At 41.4% G+C, this 18,225-nt stretch overlaps 1 protein-coding gene across 3 annotated transcripts in view; it reads right to left on the reverse strand.

Moving 5' to 3' along the window:
- The window catches only part of EFL1 (elongation factor like GTPase 1), a 136,295-nt gene that overhangs the window by 2,838 nt on the left and 115,232 nt on the right, over positions 1–18,225 (reverse strand). For all 3 annotated transcript variants that reach the window (XM_030878478.2, XM_060293775.1, XM_060293776.1), the window contains one exon: positions 13,601–13,785. In XM_030878478.2, coding sequence (XP_030734338.1) covers positions 13,601–13,785 — 185 coding nt within the window. The remainder of the gene's footprint in view (positions 1–13,600; positions 13,786–18,225) is intronic.

Below are 18,225 nucleotides of genomic sequence, written 5' to 3' on the forward strand. Positions count from 1 at the left end.
CACTGTGGAAAAGTCTGGCGGTTTCTCAAAAAGTTAAACGCAGAATTATCATACGACTCCGCAATTCTACTCATAGGTATATACCCCAAAGGACTGAAAATAGGAACTCAAACAAGTATCAATACATATACACGCAAGAACACAGCAGCACTATTCACAACAGCCAAAAGGTGGAAAAGCCTAAAGGTCCATCAATGGACGAACAAACTATGGTATACAGTACATACAACGGAGTGTTACACAGCCATACGAAGAATACTGATACATGCTAAATGTGGATGTACCTCCAAAACAGTATGCTAAGTGGAAGAAGCCAGACACAAAAGGTTACATATTATATGATTCCGTTTGTATAAAATGTCCAGAAGAGATGAACCACAGACATAGAATGCAGACTGACGGTTACCCGGGGCTGGTAGGGGAGTCTGTGTGTAAGCCCAGACCCAGGAAGGCTTTGGCACATCTCTAAATCCAAGGCAGGCGCGGAGGCTGGAGCGAATGTAACGCACGGGTTGACGGTGCTGGTGCTGAAGTCAGATCTGCATGACTGGGGCAAGTTACTTAAAGGCATCTTGTGCCTTAGTTCTCTCGTTTGTAAAGGTGTAATATTAAAAGTCCTAATCTCCTATGATTGTACGAGGGCTAAATGAGATCATCAATTTATGTCAAGTCATGCCAGGGACGCAGTAACAGCACATCACCACTCTCTGACACTGCTGAATTCAAGACTAGGGCTACAAGTGCAAGCACAGTTGAATGGAAGTGGAAGGGGCGAGTCTGGAAAGTGGGTAGTATCTCTGCGTGCTCTTATGAACCACCAGCCTATTGTGGCTGGAAAAACAGACCCACTCAAAGAACTGCTACTGCGTTCTGTCCCCGGGAGATGAATCCCTTTGCTTCCACAGTCACCTCTGGAAACCCTGTCTGCCACTCTCCTCTACCACCCCCAGCCACAACCACGTCACAACCTCCTAAGTGTGTCAAAGCACAGACCGGTGCCCTCAGGCTGAAGAAGGATGACATGCTAGGTATGAGGACTCAAGTGTCATCAGGGTATACGTCTACAGAGGATAAGCAAAATCTCCAAGGTGCCATTAGCCAAGTATTAGCAGGTTGCTGGGGCCCTGCCACCCCCAAGTCTAATGTGACACGGTACCAGAGTAGTGGGGTGATGCTGTGGACCTGCAAGTTCCCACACACCGGTGAGTGGATTCAAGGGTGCTGAGAGGCTGGTGGAAGCCTGGGGGCAGGACAAAGGCAGCTGCGGGTGGGGATTTTGTGGCTAGAGACAAGTGGTTGGTAGGAGAGATTCCTGAAACTGGTTGGTGCCACCACACTGGCCCCAGCAGCCAGATGGGGCTGGACCAGTCAAGCCATTTCCCGGCCAAAGCCACTGAGGATCTAGGGTGCTGTGCTGAAGCTGAGGCTCCCCTCCCCCTTTCCACAGAAGGCCCCCTCTTGCTTAGAGAGGGGCAGAAGAAAGTCAGGAAATGGAACATTTACGTGGGCAGTCATCCACAAGACTATACTTGTAAGAGACTAGTTTTAAGCGAGTTATCAGTGCCCTCCTCTAACTAGTTGGATGATAAACCCATCATAGAATATAAAGAAGCCACATGTTCTTAGCAGGTCTCAGTGGTAGCAGTGAACACATCTTTAATCCAGTTAAAAAAAAGTGACACATTTTATAAAGAGAAATGAGTGAGGTGTTAGTTGGGAGATATCAGACTCAGACTGGCCAACTGAAGACCAGAGTGTCCTCTTTTCAAAAATGTAACTTCAGAGCTTCAGAAGGGTCCAGTTTTGCCTGGGCCCTCAGTGTATGTTTCTGAGGTTTGCTCAGTTCGTTTCCTGAGCCGCCAGGGCCGCTTTCTGTGCCCATCTCCAGCTGCCCGGGGGACTCGACCCGATGCGGGTCCACTGCCCACATCTCTTCTGTCCAGCACGGGCAGCTGCTGTTTTCACCTTCACTCCTCCTGTATCTGTGTGGACATCTGGAAGCTTCTTGCCTCGACATGCCAAACAAAGTCTCAGAAAAGGGGCAATGGGGTACACTTTACCAGAAAGTGACTGGCCTGGTCCAGTCCCACCTGACCGTGTTAGGGTCGTTTTGAATTTTCCCAGTGGGGTGATGACAAGGCCACCCCAAAGGCTGTCCAGCTGATGCTCCACAGAAAGGCATCCTTGAGGTGACAGAGCAGAGCTTGCTATCAGTTTGGAAGACAAGATGCTTTCTTCTAACTGGCTCACCCAGAATTCACGTGCCTACAGTGAGAATGTTTTTTTTTTGGCAACTCCACCGCCTAAAGAGGATGCCATTTTCTAACTCACAGGAAGAAAGGCACCCAAGTGCTAGCTGTTGCCCTGAGCATTACTACAAAAAAAAAAAAAAAAAAAAAAAAGCCTAGAAGAAAAACGCTTTGGGAGCTCTCTTTCAATACTTTGCCCAATTTTCCCTATGGTTATGGCTGGCAGGTGGCAAACACCATGTCCATGCGATTGTGATCACTTCTTCCTTACCCTAACGTGAACTTTAGCCCACCCCTCAGCAGCGAGTCTTGAGGTTATGCTGACATACATGTAGATCAGCACTGGCTGGTAATATTTTTCCTTCTGTGTCTGTTATTAGCTCCTTTTCTTCCTTTTTCATAGAAGGGTAAAACATAGAAAGAGAAATTATGAGATTGCTGACTTCAAAGGTTTCCTCATGGAAAATGCCTGTAATTTTATTTTCTCTATTTTTTGAAGCACTTTCTCTCAAAAGCTCTTGATTGTAAATTACATGGTGTGGTAGAATACAAATGAAAAAAAGTGCCTTGGAGTGAGAAGCCAGATCTCAACAACTGTGTTATTTCTAAACCTAACTATGGGGGAAAACTGAGACAGCCAGAAAAGATCAGATCAATGACACTTAATTATAATGTAGTTTTCTAGACTTTCAAAAGATTTGAAGCTTTTGGGAACAGGACCATGACAGGTGGCAAGGGGATGACAGAAGGATGGTACAAAACTGGAGCAAACTTTCCTTGACTACATTTTTCTCTCAAGTTATTTATTAAAGGGCAGATTTGTAATGATTAGCTGTAGCTAAGTCAAAAACTAATATATTTTTAAAACTACTACTAAGTATGTCAGATTAACTTTCAGCCTCCCCGCCCTTTTTTTTTTTAAATTTTGAGAAAGAAAGGAGACTGAAAAACCATCATGGTTTTCACGTTGACAAAAACTGCCTGCTTTGTAAAACTTTGCTGTTTTATATTAACTGTTCCTAAATACTTATTATCCTCTTTTTCTTTGGTATTAGTATTTCAGGTGGGCATACAGATGACCTAGGTTCTGGGGGGAGGGGTAGGTAGGCACACATTTTCTATAAAGCTTTAGACAGTAAATATTTTAGACTGTGGGCCACATGGTCTCTGTTGTAACTACTCAAGTCTGCTTGAAAGCAGCCATATAAAATACGTAAATGAATGGGTATGGCTATATCTATTTTATTTACCAAAACAGGTAATGGGTCATAGTTTGCTGACTCCTGAATGAGTTAACGACTATATTGCCCAGCCTCCTTGTCAGATGGAGCCTTGTTAGATGTGGCGGGATGATGTGTTCTGGGCAATGGACTTGGGCAGCATCCTCTTAACGGGACTATGCCCTCTTAACGGAGTATGTCCTCTTCCCATTGCCTATTCTTAATGGCCGGTATGCAGAGGTGACAGTAGGAGGTGAAACAGCCACTCTGGACCATCCAAGTGTTGAGAAAGGCAGCAACGGAGCAGAAGCCTGGGCTCCTTCCACAGTGAGCTGCACACCAGCCCTGGACTGCCTCCTGAGACTCAAAAGAGAATCTTCTGCTTAATTTGAGCCACTCCACTTTGAGATCCTTTTGATAGAGCAGCCTTATCTGTTTCCAGAATATAGCTGACAATTGGCAAATGGTGAGAAGTTTAGTTTATAGATCTTTAAAAAAATGTGCTTTATAAAGTCACTTTCAAGGAAAAGGGTGACTACAAAATGATGAGGGGACTTCCCTGGTGGCGCAGTGGTTAAGAATCTGCCTGCTAATGCCGGGGACATGGGTTCGAGCCCCGACCCGGGAAGATCCCACATGTCGCGGAGCAACTAAGCCCGGGCACCACAACTACTGAGCCTGTGCTCTAGAGCCTGCGAGCCACAACTACTGAAGCCCGTGCTCCACAACAAGAGAAGCCACCGCAATGAGAAGCCCGCGCACCGCAACAAAGAGCAGCCCCCGCTCACCACGAGAAAAAGCCCGCGAGCAGCAACAAAGACCCAACGCAGCCCCGAAAACCCCACCCAGACAAAAATTTAAATTAAAAAATAAATTTATATAAAAAAATAAAATGAGGTATTTTAAACAAACAATAGAATAAATGAATTCAAATATATAATTCTTCCAATAATGATGCCATTATAAGAGCTCTGAACATGTTTTAGATCTGTATTTACAGAGAAGCCCAGGGATCACTTAACCTACACGCTCTTTGTTCTGACCAAACATACTATAACCCAGTTTTCTGCACCAGTGCTGATCAAGGACATTTTCTTTTCTTTTTTGAATTTTATTTATTTATTTTTTATACAGCAGGTTCTTATTAGTTATCCATCTTATACATATTAGTGGATACATATCAATTGCAATCTCCCAATTCATCCCACCACCACCACCCACCCCCCTGCCACTTCCCCCCTTGGTGTCCATACATTTGTTCTCTACATCTGTCTCTCTATTTCTGCCCTGTAAACCGGTTCATCTGTACCATTTTTCTAGGTTCTATATATATCGTTAATATACTATATTTGTTTTTCTCTTTCTGACTTACTTCACTCTGTATGACGGTCTCTAGATCCATCCACGTCTCTACAAATGACCCAATTTCGTTCCTTTTTATGGATGAGTAATATTCCACCGTATATATGTACCACATCTTCTTTATCCATTCGTCTGTCGATGGGCATTTAGGTTGCTTTCATGACCTGGCTATTGTAAACAGTGCTGCAATGAACACTGGGGTGCATGTATGGTTTTGAATTATGTTTTTTTCTAGGTATATGTCCAGTAGTGGGATTTCTGGGTCATATGGTAATTCTATTTTTAGTTTTTTAAGGAACGTCCATACTGTTCTTCCTAGTGGCTGTATCAATTTACATTCCCACCAACAGTGCAAGAGGGTTCCCTTTTCTTCACACCCTCTCCAGCATTTGTTGTTTGTAGATTTTCTGATGATGCCCATTCTAACCGGTGTGAGGTGATACCTCGTTGTAGTTTTGATTTGCATTTCTCTAATGATTAGTGATGTTGAGCAGCTTTTCATGTGCTTCTTGGCCATCTGTATGTCTTCTTTGAAGAAACGTCTATTTAGGTCTTCTGCCCATTTTTGGACTGGTTGTTTTAATATTGAGCTGCATGAGTTGTTTCTATATTTTGGAGATTAATCCTTTGTCTGTTGATTCGTTTGCAAATATTTTCTCCCATTCTGAGGGTTGTCTTTTCGTCTTGTTTGTAGTTTGCCGTGCAAAAGCTTTTAAGTTTCATTAGGTCCCATTTATTTGTTTATTTTTGTTTTTATTTCCATTACTCTAGGAGGTGGATGAAAAAAGATCTTGCTGTGATTTCTGTGAGAGTGTTCTTCCTATGTTTTCCTCTAAGAGTTTTATAGTGTCTGGTCTTATATTTAGGTCTTTAATCCATTTTGAGTTTATTTTTGCATATGGTGTTAGGGAGTGTTCTAATTTCATTCTTTTACACGTAGCTGTCCAGTTTTCCCAGCACCACTTATTGAAGAGACAGCCTTTTCTCCATTGTATATCCTTGCCTCCTTTGTCATAGATTAGCTGACCATAGGTGTGTGGGTTTATCTCTGGGCTTTCTATCCTGTTCCACTGATCTGTACTTGTTTTTGTGCCAGTACCATATTATCTTGATTATTGTAGCTTTGTAGTATTGTCTGAAGTCAGGGAGTCTCATTCCTCCAGCTCTGTTTTCTTCCCTCAAGACTGCTTTTGCTATTCAGGGTCTTTTGTGTTTCCGTACAAATTTTAAGATGTTTTGTTCTAGTTCTGTAAAAAATGCCACTGGTAATTTGATAGGCTTTGCATTGAACCTGCAGACTGCTTTGGTAGTAGAGTCATTTTCACAATATTGATTCTTCCAGTCCAAAAACATGGTATCTCTCTCCATCTGTTGGTATCATCTTTAATTTCTTTCATCAGTGTCTTATAGTTGTCTGCATACAGGTCTTTTATCTCCCTAGGTAGCTTTATTCCTAGGTATTCTTTTTGTTGCAATGGTAAATGGGAGTGTTTCCTTAATTTCTCTTTCAGATGTTTCATCATTAGTATATAGGAATGCAAGAGATTTCTGTGCATTAATTTTGTATCCTGCAACTTTACCACATTCACTGATTAGCTCTAGTAGTTTTCTGGTGGCATCTTTAGGATTCTCTATGTATAGTATCATGTCATCTGCAAACAGTGACAGTTTTACTTCTTCTTTTCCAATCTGTATTCCTTTTATTTCTTTTTCTTCTCTGATTGCTGTGGCTAGGACTTCCAAAACTATGTTGAATAATAGTGGCAAGAGTGGACATCCTTGTCTTGTTGCTGATCTTAGAGGAAATGCTTTCAGTTTTTCACCATTGAGAATGATGTTTGCTGTGGGTTTGTCATATATGGCCTTTATTATGTTGAGGTAGGTTCCCTCTATGCCCACTTTCTGGAGAGTTTTTATCATAAATGGGTGTTGAATTTTGTCAAAAGCTTTTTCTGCATCTACTGAGATGATCGTATGGTTTTTACTCTTCAGTTTGTTAATATGGTGTATCACATTGATTGATTTGCATATATTGAAGAATACTTGCATCCCTGGGATACATCCCACTTGATCATGGTGTATGATCCTTTTAACGTGTTGTTGATTTCTGTTTGCTAGTATTTTGTTGAGGATTTTTGCATCTATATTCATCAGTGATACTGGTCTGTAATTTTCTTTTTTTGTAGTACCTCTGTCTGATTTTGGCATCAGGGTGATGGTGGCTTCATAGAATGAGTTTGGGAGTGTTCCTTCCTCTGCAATTTTTTGGAAGAGTTTGAGAAGGATGGGTGTTAGCTCTTCTCTAAATGTTTGATAGAATTCACCTGTGAAGCCATCTGGTCTTGGACTTTTGTTTGTTGGAAGATTTTTTTTTTTTTTTAACATCTTTATTGGAGTATAATTGCTTTACAATGGTATGTCAGTTTCAGCTTCACAACAAAATGAATCAGTTATATATATACATACATTCCCATATCTCTTCCCGCTTGCGTCTCCCTCCCTCCCACCCTCCCTATCCCACCCCTCCAGGCGGTCACAAAGCACCGAGCTGATCTCCCTGTGCTATGCGGCTGCTTCCCACTAGCTATCTACCTTACGTTTGGTAGTGTATATATGTCCATGCCTCTTTATCGCTTTGTCGCCGTTTACCCTTCCCCCTCCCCATAGCCTCAAGTCCATTCTCTAGTAAGTCTGTGTCTTTATTCCTGTTTCACCCCTAGGTTTTTCATGACATTTTTTTTTCTTAAATTCCATATATATGTGTTAGCATACAGTATTTGTCTCTCTCTTTCTGACTTACTTCACTCTGTATGACAGACTCTAGGTCTATCCACCTCATTACAAATAGCTCAGTTTCGTCTCTTTTTATGGCTGAGTAATATTCCATTGTATATATGTGCCACATCTTCTTTATCCACTCATCCGATGATGGACACTTAGGTTGTTTCCATCTCTGGGCTATTGTAAATAGAGCTGCAACGAACATTTTGGTACATGACTCTTTTTGAATTTTGGTTTTCTCAGGGTATATGCCCAGTAGTGGGATTGCTGGGTCATATGGTAGTTCTATTTGTAGCTTTTTAAGGAACCTCCATACTGTTCTCCACAGTGGCTGGATCAATTTACATTCCCACCAACAGTGTAAGAGGGTTCCCTTTTCTCCACACCCTCTCCAGCATTTATTGTTTGTAGATTTTTTGATGATGGCCATTCTGACTGGTGTGAGGTGATATCTCATTGTAGTTTTGATTTGCATTTCTCTAATGATTAGTGATGTTGAGCATTCTTTCATGTTGGAAGATTTTTAATCACAGGTTCAATTTCATTACTTGTGATTGGTCTGTCCATATTTTCTATTTCATCCTGGTTCAGTCTTGGAAGGTTATACCTTTCTAAGAATTTGTCCATTTCTTCTAGGCTATCCACTTTATTGGCATAGTTGCTTGTAGTACTCTTAGGATGCTTTGTATTTCTGTGGTATCCGTTGTAACTTCTCCTTTTTAATTTCTAATTTTATTGATTTGAATCCTCTCCCTCTTTTTCTTGATGAGTCTGGCTAATGATTTTGTTTATCTTCTCAAAGAACCAGCTTTTAGTTTTATTGATCTTTGCTATTGTTTTCTTTGTTTCTATTTCATTTATTTCTGCTCTGATCTTTATGATTTCTTTCCTTCTACTAACCTTGGGTTTTGTTTGTCCTTCTTTCTCTAGCTCCTCTAGGTGTAAGGTTAGATTTTTTATTTGAGATTTTTCTTGTTTCTTGAGGTAGGACTGTATTGCTATAAACTTCCCTCTTAGAACTGCTTTTGCTGCATCCCATAGGTTTTGGATAGTCGTGTCTTCATTGTCACCTGTCTCTAGGTATTTTCTGATTTCCTCTTTGATTTCTTCAGTGATCTCTTGGCTATTTAGTAACGTATTGTTTAGCCTCCATGTGTTTGTTTTTTATGTTTTTTTCCCCTGTAATTGATTTCTAATCTCGTAGCGTTGTGGTCAGAAAAGGTGCTTGATATGATTTCAATTTTCTTAAATTTACTGAGGCTTGCTTTGTGACCCAGGCTGTGATCTACCCTGGAGAATGTTCCGTGTGCACTTGAGAAGAATGTGTAATCTGCTGTTTTTGGATGGAATGTCTTATAAATATCAATTAAATCTATCTGGTCTATTGTGTCATTTAAAGCTTGTGTTTCCTTATGAAATTTCTGTCTGGTTGATCTGTCCATTGGTGTAAGTGAGGTGTTAAAGTCCCCCACTATTATTATGTTACTGTTGATTTCCTCTTTTATAGCTGTTAGCAGCTGCTTTATGTATTGAGGTGCTCCTATGTTGGGTGCATATATATTTATAATTGTTATATCTTCTTTTTGGATTGATCCCTTGATCGTTATGTAGTGCCCTTCCTCGTCTCTTGCAACATTCTTTATTTTAAAGTCTATTTTATCTGATATGAGTATTGCTACTCCAGCTTTCTTTTGATTTCCTTTTGCATGGAATATCTTTCCCCATCCCTTCACTTTCGGTCTGTATGTGTCCCTAGGTCTGAAGTGGGTCTCTTGTAGACAGCATATATATGGGTCTTATTTTTGTGTACCTTCAGCGAGCCTGTGTCTTTTGGCTGGAGCATTTAATTCATTCACGTTTAAGGTAATCATCAATATGTATGTTCCTATTACCATTTTCTTAATTGTTATGGGCTTGTTTTTGTAGGTCCTTTTCTTCTCTTGTGTTTCCCACTTAGAGAAGTTCCTTTAGCCTTTGTTGTAGAGCTGGTTTGGTGGTGCTGAATTCTCTTAGCTTTTGCTTGTCTGTAAAGCTTTTGATTTCTCCATCAAATCTGAATGAGATCCTTGATGTGTAGAGTAATCTTGGTTGTAGCTTCTTCCCTTTCACCACTTTAAATATATCATGCCACTCCCTTCTGGCTTGTAGAGTTTCTGCTGAGAAATCACCTGTTAACCTTATGGGAGTTCCCTTGTATGTTATTTGTCGTTTTTCCCTTGTTGCTTTCAATAATTTTTCTTTGTCTTTAATTTTTGTCAGTTTGATTACTATGTGTCTCGGTGTGTTTCCCCTTGAGTTTATCCTGCCTGGGACTCTCTGCGCTTCCTGGACTTGGGTGGCTATTTGCCTTCCCGTGTTAGGGAAGTTTGCAACTATAATCTCTTCAAATATTTTCTCACGTCCTTTCTCTCTCTCTTCTCCTTCTGGGACCCCTATAATGTGAATGTTGTTCCATTTAATGTTGTTCCAGAGGTCTCTTAGGCTGTCTTCATTTCTCTTCATTCTTTTTTCTTTATTCTGTTCCGTGGCAGTGAATTCCACCGTTCTGTCTTCCAGGTCACTTATGGTTCTTCTGCCCCAGTTATTCTGCTATTGATTCCTTCTACTGTATTTTTCATTTCAGTTATTGTATTGTCCATCTCTGTTTGTTTGTTCTTTAATTCTTCTAGGTCTTTGTTAAACATTTCTTGCATCTTCTCGATCTCTGCCTCCATTCTTTTTCCGAGGTCCTGGATCATCTTCACTATCGTTATTCTGAATTCTTTTTCTGGAAGGTTGCCTATCTCCACTTCATTTAGTTGTTTTTCTGGGGGTTTTATCTTGTTCCTTCATCTGGTACATAGCCCTCTGCCTTTTCATCTTGTCTTTCTGTGAATGTGGTTTTTGTTCCACAGGCTGGATTGTAGTTCTTCTTCCTTCTGCTGTCTGCCCTCTGGCGTATGAGGCTATCTAAAAGGCTTGTGCAAGTTTCCTGATGGGAGGGACTGGTGGTGGGTAGAGCTGGTTGTTGCTCTGGTGGGCAGGGCTCAGTAAAACTTTAATCCACTTGTCTGCTGACGGGTGGGGCTGGGGTTCCCTCCCTGTTGGTTGTTTGGCCTGAGGCAACCCAACACTGAAGCCTACCTGGGCTCTTTGGTGGGGCTAATGGTGGACTCTGGGAGGGCTCATGCCAAGGAGTACTTCCCAGAACTTCTGCTGCTAGTGTCCTTGTCCTCATGGTGAGACAGAGCCGCCCCCGCCTCTGCAGGAGACCGTCCAACACTAGCAGGTACGTCTGGTTCAGTCTCCTATGGGGTCGCTGCTCCTTCCACTGGGTCCCGATGTGCACACTACTTTGTGTGTGCCCTCCAAGATCGGAGTCTCTGTTTCCCTCAGTCCTGTCGAAGTCCTGCAATCAAATCCCGCTAGCCTTCAAAGTCTGATTCTCTAGGTATTCCTCCTCCCGTTGCCGGACCCCCAGGTTGGGAAGCCTGAGGTGGGGCTCAGAACCTTCACTGCAGTGGGTGGACTTCTGTGGTATATTTGTTCTCCAGTTTTGAGTCACCCACCCAGCGGTTACGGGATTTGATTTTATTGTGATTGCGCCCTTCCTACCATCTCATTGCGGCTTCTCCTTTGTCTTTGGATGTGGGGTATCTTTTTTGGTGAGCTCCAGTATCTTCCTGTCGATGACTGTTCAGCAGTTAGTTGTAATTCCAGTGCTCTCGCAAGAGGGAGTGAGCACACATCCTTCTACTCTCAAGGCCATCTGAATGAGATGGACGACTTGTCATCTCTAAGATATTCAGAAGCATGAGCTGCAAGTTCTGAAGGCAGTTTTCAGCAATGGCAGCACAAATGAAGAAAGTGTTTCACTTCTCAAGGTCATTACTTTGAAGTGGAATAAGTCTCTCTTCAGTTCTAAGCATCATTTAGCTGCACTGTCCTGTAATCACACATCTGGTCACTAAAACACGTGGGGGATAACGCTAATGTTTTTCATTAGGAACATCAGTAATATATTTACACTATAGACATAGTTCTTCAGAAGTTGCCTTTATAAATCCATTCCTTCTACTTCTTACTGGTTTGTGTTTTTATGTAAAAGTTGAGTGCCAAAAAGCAAAACCAAAAAGCTAGAAGTTTGGATAAGTGGGAAACTACTACCCCATAAGTGTGGGCATTAACAAATAACTTAAATGTTTTGTGCTACTGTTTTCTACATAATGAAGTACAGCAATGGCATCTATTCAGATATAGGCCAATAAAACCATCAAAACATCATTTAGTTTCTAGAAAAAGATGCAAGAAAAATTTCATAGTAAATCAGTGTTAAAATGTAGTTTGTACTGACAACCAAAAAAATGTAACCTAAATTAGAACAACATTAACTTTAGTTCTATCAAGTACTAAGAACGTAACTTTCTCTTTTCAAGGAGAAGCAGACACAGTTGAGTGTTTTGGACTAGCAACTTCACTTGTATCAATTTAGATGATATGAACTTGCCCAACTAAAATCAAATTTGCCCTGTCCAAAGTTAGTTTTGCTGAAGTGTCACCTTTCTTTACTTTGCCAGATTCACTTGACTATAGAATTCATTTTAAAGAGAAAGTTCTCCCTCAATTATTCCCATTCCTCTATACTGTCTAAATTTAAACTGCTCGTTGGAAGCATTCTAGAGAAAGGGACCCAGCTGGCTAAAGAAAGTGAAAGGAGTAAAAAGAGCTTAGCAATGAACCCAAACCATGAGCTTTGTTTATAAATAGTTTAAGGAAAAAGTCTGGATTTGTGTGAAGTTGAGTGCAATGCCACACTGCTGAGAGAGAGCCAAAAGGAACATGACACGGACTCTAAGAATGTTGACAAGAAAACAATCTTCATGCCAGGGAGGGCCTACCAGTGTCAGGCACTAGGCTAGATATTCCATATACCTTGTATCTCAGAGGCAAAACAAACTCAGGGAGGTTCCACAATTTGTCCAAATAAGTGGCAGAATTAATATTTGAAACCAGGACTTCTCAACACCAAAGTCAATGCTCCTTCCACTAAACTATACACCTCCACGGTACAAGAGAATAATGTGAAGTTACTTAGGTTCCCTGTAAACAGTGACATCAGAACTTTCTTAAAATCACCTTTCAAACTTACAACCTACAGTTTAAGAATGCTATTCCTGACCTTCAGGCTTTGTCTTGAAACATAACACACATTGCTTTCTGCTCATGCCCTACAGCTTTCCTTCACTGCTTCTCACACAGGCACCCTCCAACCCAATGTCCTTCTCTCCTCCTTAGCCGCTAGCTTCTACCTTTCCTTTCAGGATCTGTTCACAAAGGCCAGTCTGACCTCCCCGTCCTTTCTTGTTATTATTTTCTTGCCCTAAGTTAAAAAACAATGTGTTCACAATCTTGTCTTCTCTCCCAAGCAATGTGGACCTGTGAAGTTTGCATTTCTGATTACAGATAAGGTTTGCCTTTCACCTACCTTTCCCTACACTGACAGTGAAGTGTTTTGATGAGCCATTTTATTCCACAACACTTGAAAGCCACAGGAGCCTTGAATCTCTATGATGGGGACTGAAGAATATGTAACACGTAATAATTTAAAGGTGTCCCTTGTAAGAAGCATAACTGTTTGCCTTTAAATGCTAGAAGTACTTTTTCCCCAGAAGAAACAATACCTTAAAGTTTCACTTTCAAAATATCTGTGGTTTTCTTATCTACAATATTACCTTTGGAGGGAAAAAAGGGATTAAACGTTCTGTCTTAAATTTTACATCAAATGAAAAAAAAGAAGAATATATATGTGTGTGTGTATTACAAAGCGCATATAACCTAAGGCTCATTCAATCTGGATGAAAAAATGCCATCTGCTTTGTCCTGTCCATTTGACTGAGCAGAGCCAGAGGAAGGCCACATGGCCTGGGAAGTCGTCTGCTACTCTTGGCGCCATCTATAAGGAAGCACATCCGTAGAGGCAAAGGAAGGAACGAGGATTTGGATTCTTACCTCCCAATGGCTAAATATCAGCTGCGGGCTGGCCAGGCCACTTGTCCTCTTCCTAATTTCATCAGCAAAGCCAAAGCTTTCGGCCACGGGCAGCACAGCCTTGATGATGAACATGTCCGTCCCCTCTTTCATTTCCTCTTGTAGCACTCGACCTTCTCTCTTTGACAAGACCGCATAGACCCGACCTGCAAAGCCATATACACCTTTTAAATTCATTGACCGGTTACACGTCTTGAGCGACACAAAGATGGGACTACTCCTGTACCCTGTTAACAATCAACTAATGATTAACTTTGTTCCCAATAATTTTGGTTTACAGAAGCATGGGAAATTTTCAAGTGTTTATTTAAACAGTAAAGCATGACAATTATAGAAAAATTAGAAACAAATGATAACAAAAGGTGAAATCACCCCAAACTGCATTACCCAAGGACAATCCCCTCAACACAGCGTGAGAAGCAGGAGACTTTAAAAGGACCTTTTGATATAATTTCACTACGAGGTGTCTTTGGGTCTGAAATCCAACGAGATGAGGGTGACTGGGCTTTGTAAATGTTAAGATATTCTAATAATTTCAAGACATTATTAATGTGATGATAATTATCATGATGACAAGCTATTTGGGACTAGTAAGCAATCAACTGGCTCAAGGACGTTTTTATACTAAAAGTTAAAGCCGCACATATATACCTGCTTGCTTGTATTTGTTTTAAGCTGATACTATCTCAGTGGTACAAATATAAGGGTTTTATTACCTGAAAACTGATAGTCTGGAATCTTTAATGTCTGGTAACAATTTTTACTGCCACGTCACAGGAATTCTAGCAAATCCTCTTGGCTAGCACTTTTATTTCATCTTTAGGCACAATTCTTTCTTCCACTCACGAGGGAGACCCCTTCCCCTCTGACTGGCTTCTGTATGACTGCCTCTGGGTGCTCAGACTATCCATTCAGCTAGTAAGCAGAACAGACTGCAGAGAACAGAGATAAACTGGAGATCACAGACAACTGGAAGGAACTTGCTTTAGCTAATGGGTACACTCATTAAAGCCCCCACTTTCACCTTCCATTTAGAAAAAATAATTTTAATTACGTAAGTGATCTATAAATATATTATCCTTAAAAATTTACACATTGCCATGAAGCAGAGTGCAAGTCTCCTCTGACTACCACACTGAGCTCTGGACTCTGCCCTCTGTCCTAAAAAACTGGGTGGTGATCTGGTGCGGATGCCACCCACCTTACTTATTTTTTATTTTTTAGACTGGGCACTGAGGACGCAGGGCAAACTTTTCTCTCTGACTCAGATTTCCCCCTGGTGGTGGTTATTGGGAAGGATAAAGGAAAACAAATGCCAGGAAACCCACTGTGTCGCAAGGCTTAAAAATTTAAAAAAAACCTTAAGAACTCCGGAGGGCCTTCTGCATCTCTTGGCTTAGCATCAAAACAAATAAATTAAAAATTCCACCAGTGATGACAGGTACAGTTGTCCTCTTCCCCACTCCCGCGCCCGCCTCCACAGTTTCGCCTTCTTCCTGCCCCACAAGCCCTAAGGGACCGCCTCTCGCGTCTTCACTGTGTGCTCTTTCTTTAACACCCAGGCTCTACCGGTTGCCCTGAGCTCTATTAAAGCTGCTTCCTTGAAATTTCACAATAATTTTCATATTCCTATCCTAAATGTCTTTTTCTCAATCCTCATTCTCTGATTTCTCTGCGGTTTCTGCAGCTACTGATCAACACCCTCTCTGACAAATCTCTCCAATCTTAGTGTCACCTTCCTTTGACCCCTGGCCCTCTAACAACCATCATTCTACTTACTGTCTACTACAATAATTCTTAAGGGTATGACTTCTTCCTAAGAGTATTCTTTGAGGCTCAATACTCTTCTCCAAACAAACTTTCCCTTCAGAAAGCCCATTCATTTCTCATTTGTGTGGTTTAAATTATTAACTTTATGTCTGGGATTCCTGGGACTCTGTTTCTAAGCCTGGCCTCTCACTGGACCTCCAATCCCACATTTACTGGGACTGTGGCTGCCAGGGCATCTCCACGGTGGAGCGCAACTTCCTTTTAAATTCAACGTGTCTAAGACACAATACATTGCCTATTGCAAAAGGCAACTCCACTCCTCAATTTTGAAGTCATTTCTCCTGTCATTCACACTAGAAATCTCAGAGTCAGAGAATCACAGAACAGTGGGCTAGAAGGGAACTCAGGGGTCAAGTTCTACCACAGTAGTCATTTAGATTCTGCTTGCATACGTCTAAAACTCACTTCCTCCCAGGGCAGGCCATTCCATCTTTGGACAGCGCTGATTGGTAGACAATTCTTGAGCCCCAAGTTTCTAACCGTTAGGCCCAGTTTTTGTCCTATGGGACAGGTTTAACCCCTCGTCCACAGACCAGCCTTTAAGCTACTTGAAGACAGTATTCAGCCTTCTCTTCTCCAGTCTGAACACCTCCTCTTTCTCTGTCACGACCTTCCTTTCCTGTTCCATCCTGACCACTTTCCTATTTGAACGACTACAATTTATTTACATTGCTTTTGGAAAGCAGTTTCTAGAACTGAAAGCCATATTTTAGGTACAGTCTGAAAAGCTCTTGAAAAAAGCAGAATAATTAGTGTCTGTATTAGTGATCCCCTCTAGGTTACAGATGACTTGCCTGAGATTCTTATGAGAAAAAAATTATGAGAAAAGAATTCTTATGAGAAAAAAAACTTACTGTAATAGCTACCATGTGTGAACTAGTCATCTTTATTTACTCCTCTACCTCACTCTAAGGAAAGTTTTATGGTGGTTTATGGAAGTAAATACCAAACAATGGGGTGGGGAGAGAGAAAGAATGAGTAAACTGGGGCAAAGAGACTCTGAGGAGCTGGGCCGGCAGGGACGAGCCGCCTGGCTGCTGCTGCAGAGGCTGGCTGCTCCTCCCCTGCTTCACGGGTCATGCCAGCAGGCTTGGATCAATCATTATAATTGGAACTGAATGTAATTAATCATGTAATTTTGGGCCATTCCATTTTAATTCCACTAAAACTAAATCTTAAAACTGGGACACAGTGATGGATCACTGAACAATGGACACCAGCTATAACAAAACCTTCCAATACACTTGGCGCTCATGACAGCTGTGTCCAATGCTTGGATGCACTCAGGGACCCTCTCCACTGCTGAGGTTACACTGAGAAATGAATGCAGTCCTATCAATGAGGATTTCTGATCATGTGGCCCCTGACAGAATATTTTGATACCCCTTCAACTGGTCATAACACCTCAGGCATTTGTTCACTCACTCAAAGGAAGATCACAGTGCGCCCTACTGTACGCAAGGCACCAGGGAAGAGGCATCCGTCAGGAAAGAAGCGGCAACAGAAAGGTTAATTGCCTGACTGGTTTTGATCAGGGCTCCACTTTTAATGACTGCACTATAAATGTCTCAGCCTGTACTCCAGGCCCTCTATGACCTGGCAGGAACCCACCACTCCAGCTCCTGAAACTGCCAGACCCTAGAGCACAGAGCACAGACTCTACACCCTAAGCCAAGGTAAACCCCTCACTGCCCACAGGACACGTGTGAGGTTTTTCCACTCTGAGCTCACAGTTTCTCCAACTCAGAGTACTCTTAGCCCAGCTTTATAGTCAAATCCTTTTCATCATTTAAAGACCATTCAAAAACAACTCGTTCCACAAAGTGTTCTGTGAGATCCCAAGATCGAAATAATCTCTTCACCATTTGGGCGTTACTGAACCTAATCTGTTCTTTTGTGGCATTACAGATTCTTATATACATATTTTCTTCTTCCATAATAGGCAGTTAAGATTGGTCTGCAGATTCCACCATCTTTAGAGCTGAAAGTTTGGCAATTAAAGGTATGTTATTTTTTTTCAGAATTTAGGAAAGGAAGCAGCTGTCCACAGCAATGTTTTCTCTAATAGTAAACAAACAGGAAACAATGTGAATTTCCAATTTGGGGATGATGGGAAGTAAATTACAGCACATCAAATTGATAGGATATTATGCAGAGGTTAAAATGAAAATTATGAATACTAAGTAGCCAAATGGAAGTGTGTTTATAAAACAGATAATAAATGTAAAAAGCAAAACATCAAACCGCCTCTACCATAATGCGTAACAGCTATGCAAAATGTACTATTATGGACAAAGATGGTAAAAGAAAATGAAAAATGATAGGCTGACTTCCAAGGTGGAAGATTTTTCTTTCATCTTGTGGTTTCTGTTACTGTTGGTAACACTTGAAGTATAACTTCAATTAAAAACACACACACACAAAGAAATCGGTGGGCATTTCTTATTCTTATAAACTAGGTCACACAAACCTCTTTTCCTTTTGTCACAGAACAACCAGACTGCTAAATCAAGCAAATGTGGTCGACAGGATGCAGGTGGTCTTCAAACAAATATGAGATAAAGTGTGCTGTGGACGTAACGGGGAACGTGGGCTGGTTGCTATTAGATAGAAATGGATGTTAACAAGTCACTCCCACCCTGGAAGGATGTCCTTAGTGAACTGTCAGTGCTCTGTTCACAGCTCTGTGTCCTTACTATGATAATCAGCCACTTAAAAATTCAGAAGGCATGGTGATCAAATCCAAAGTTGACATG

This window comes from Globicephala melas, chromosome 2, assembly GCF_963455315.2.
Source record: "Globicephala melas chromosome 2, mGloMel1.2, whole genome shotgun sequence".
NCBI classification, from domain to species: Eukaryota; Metazoa; Chordata; class Mammalia; order Artiodactyla; family Delphinidae; genus Globicephala; species Globicephala melas.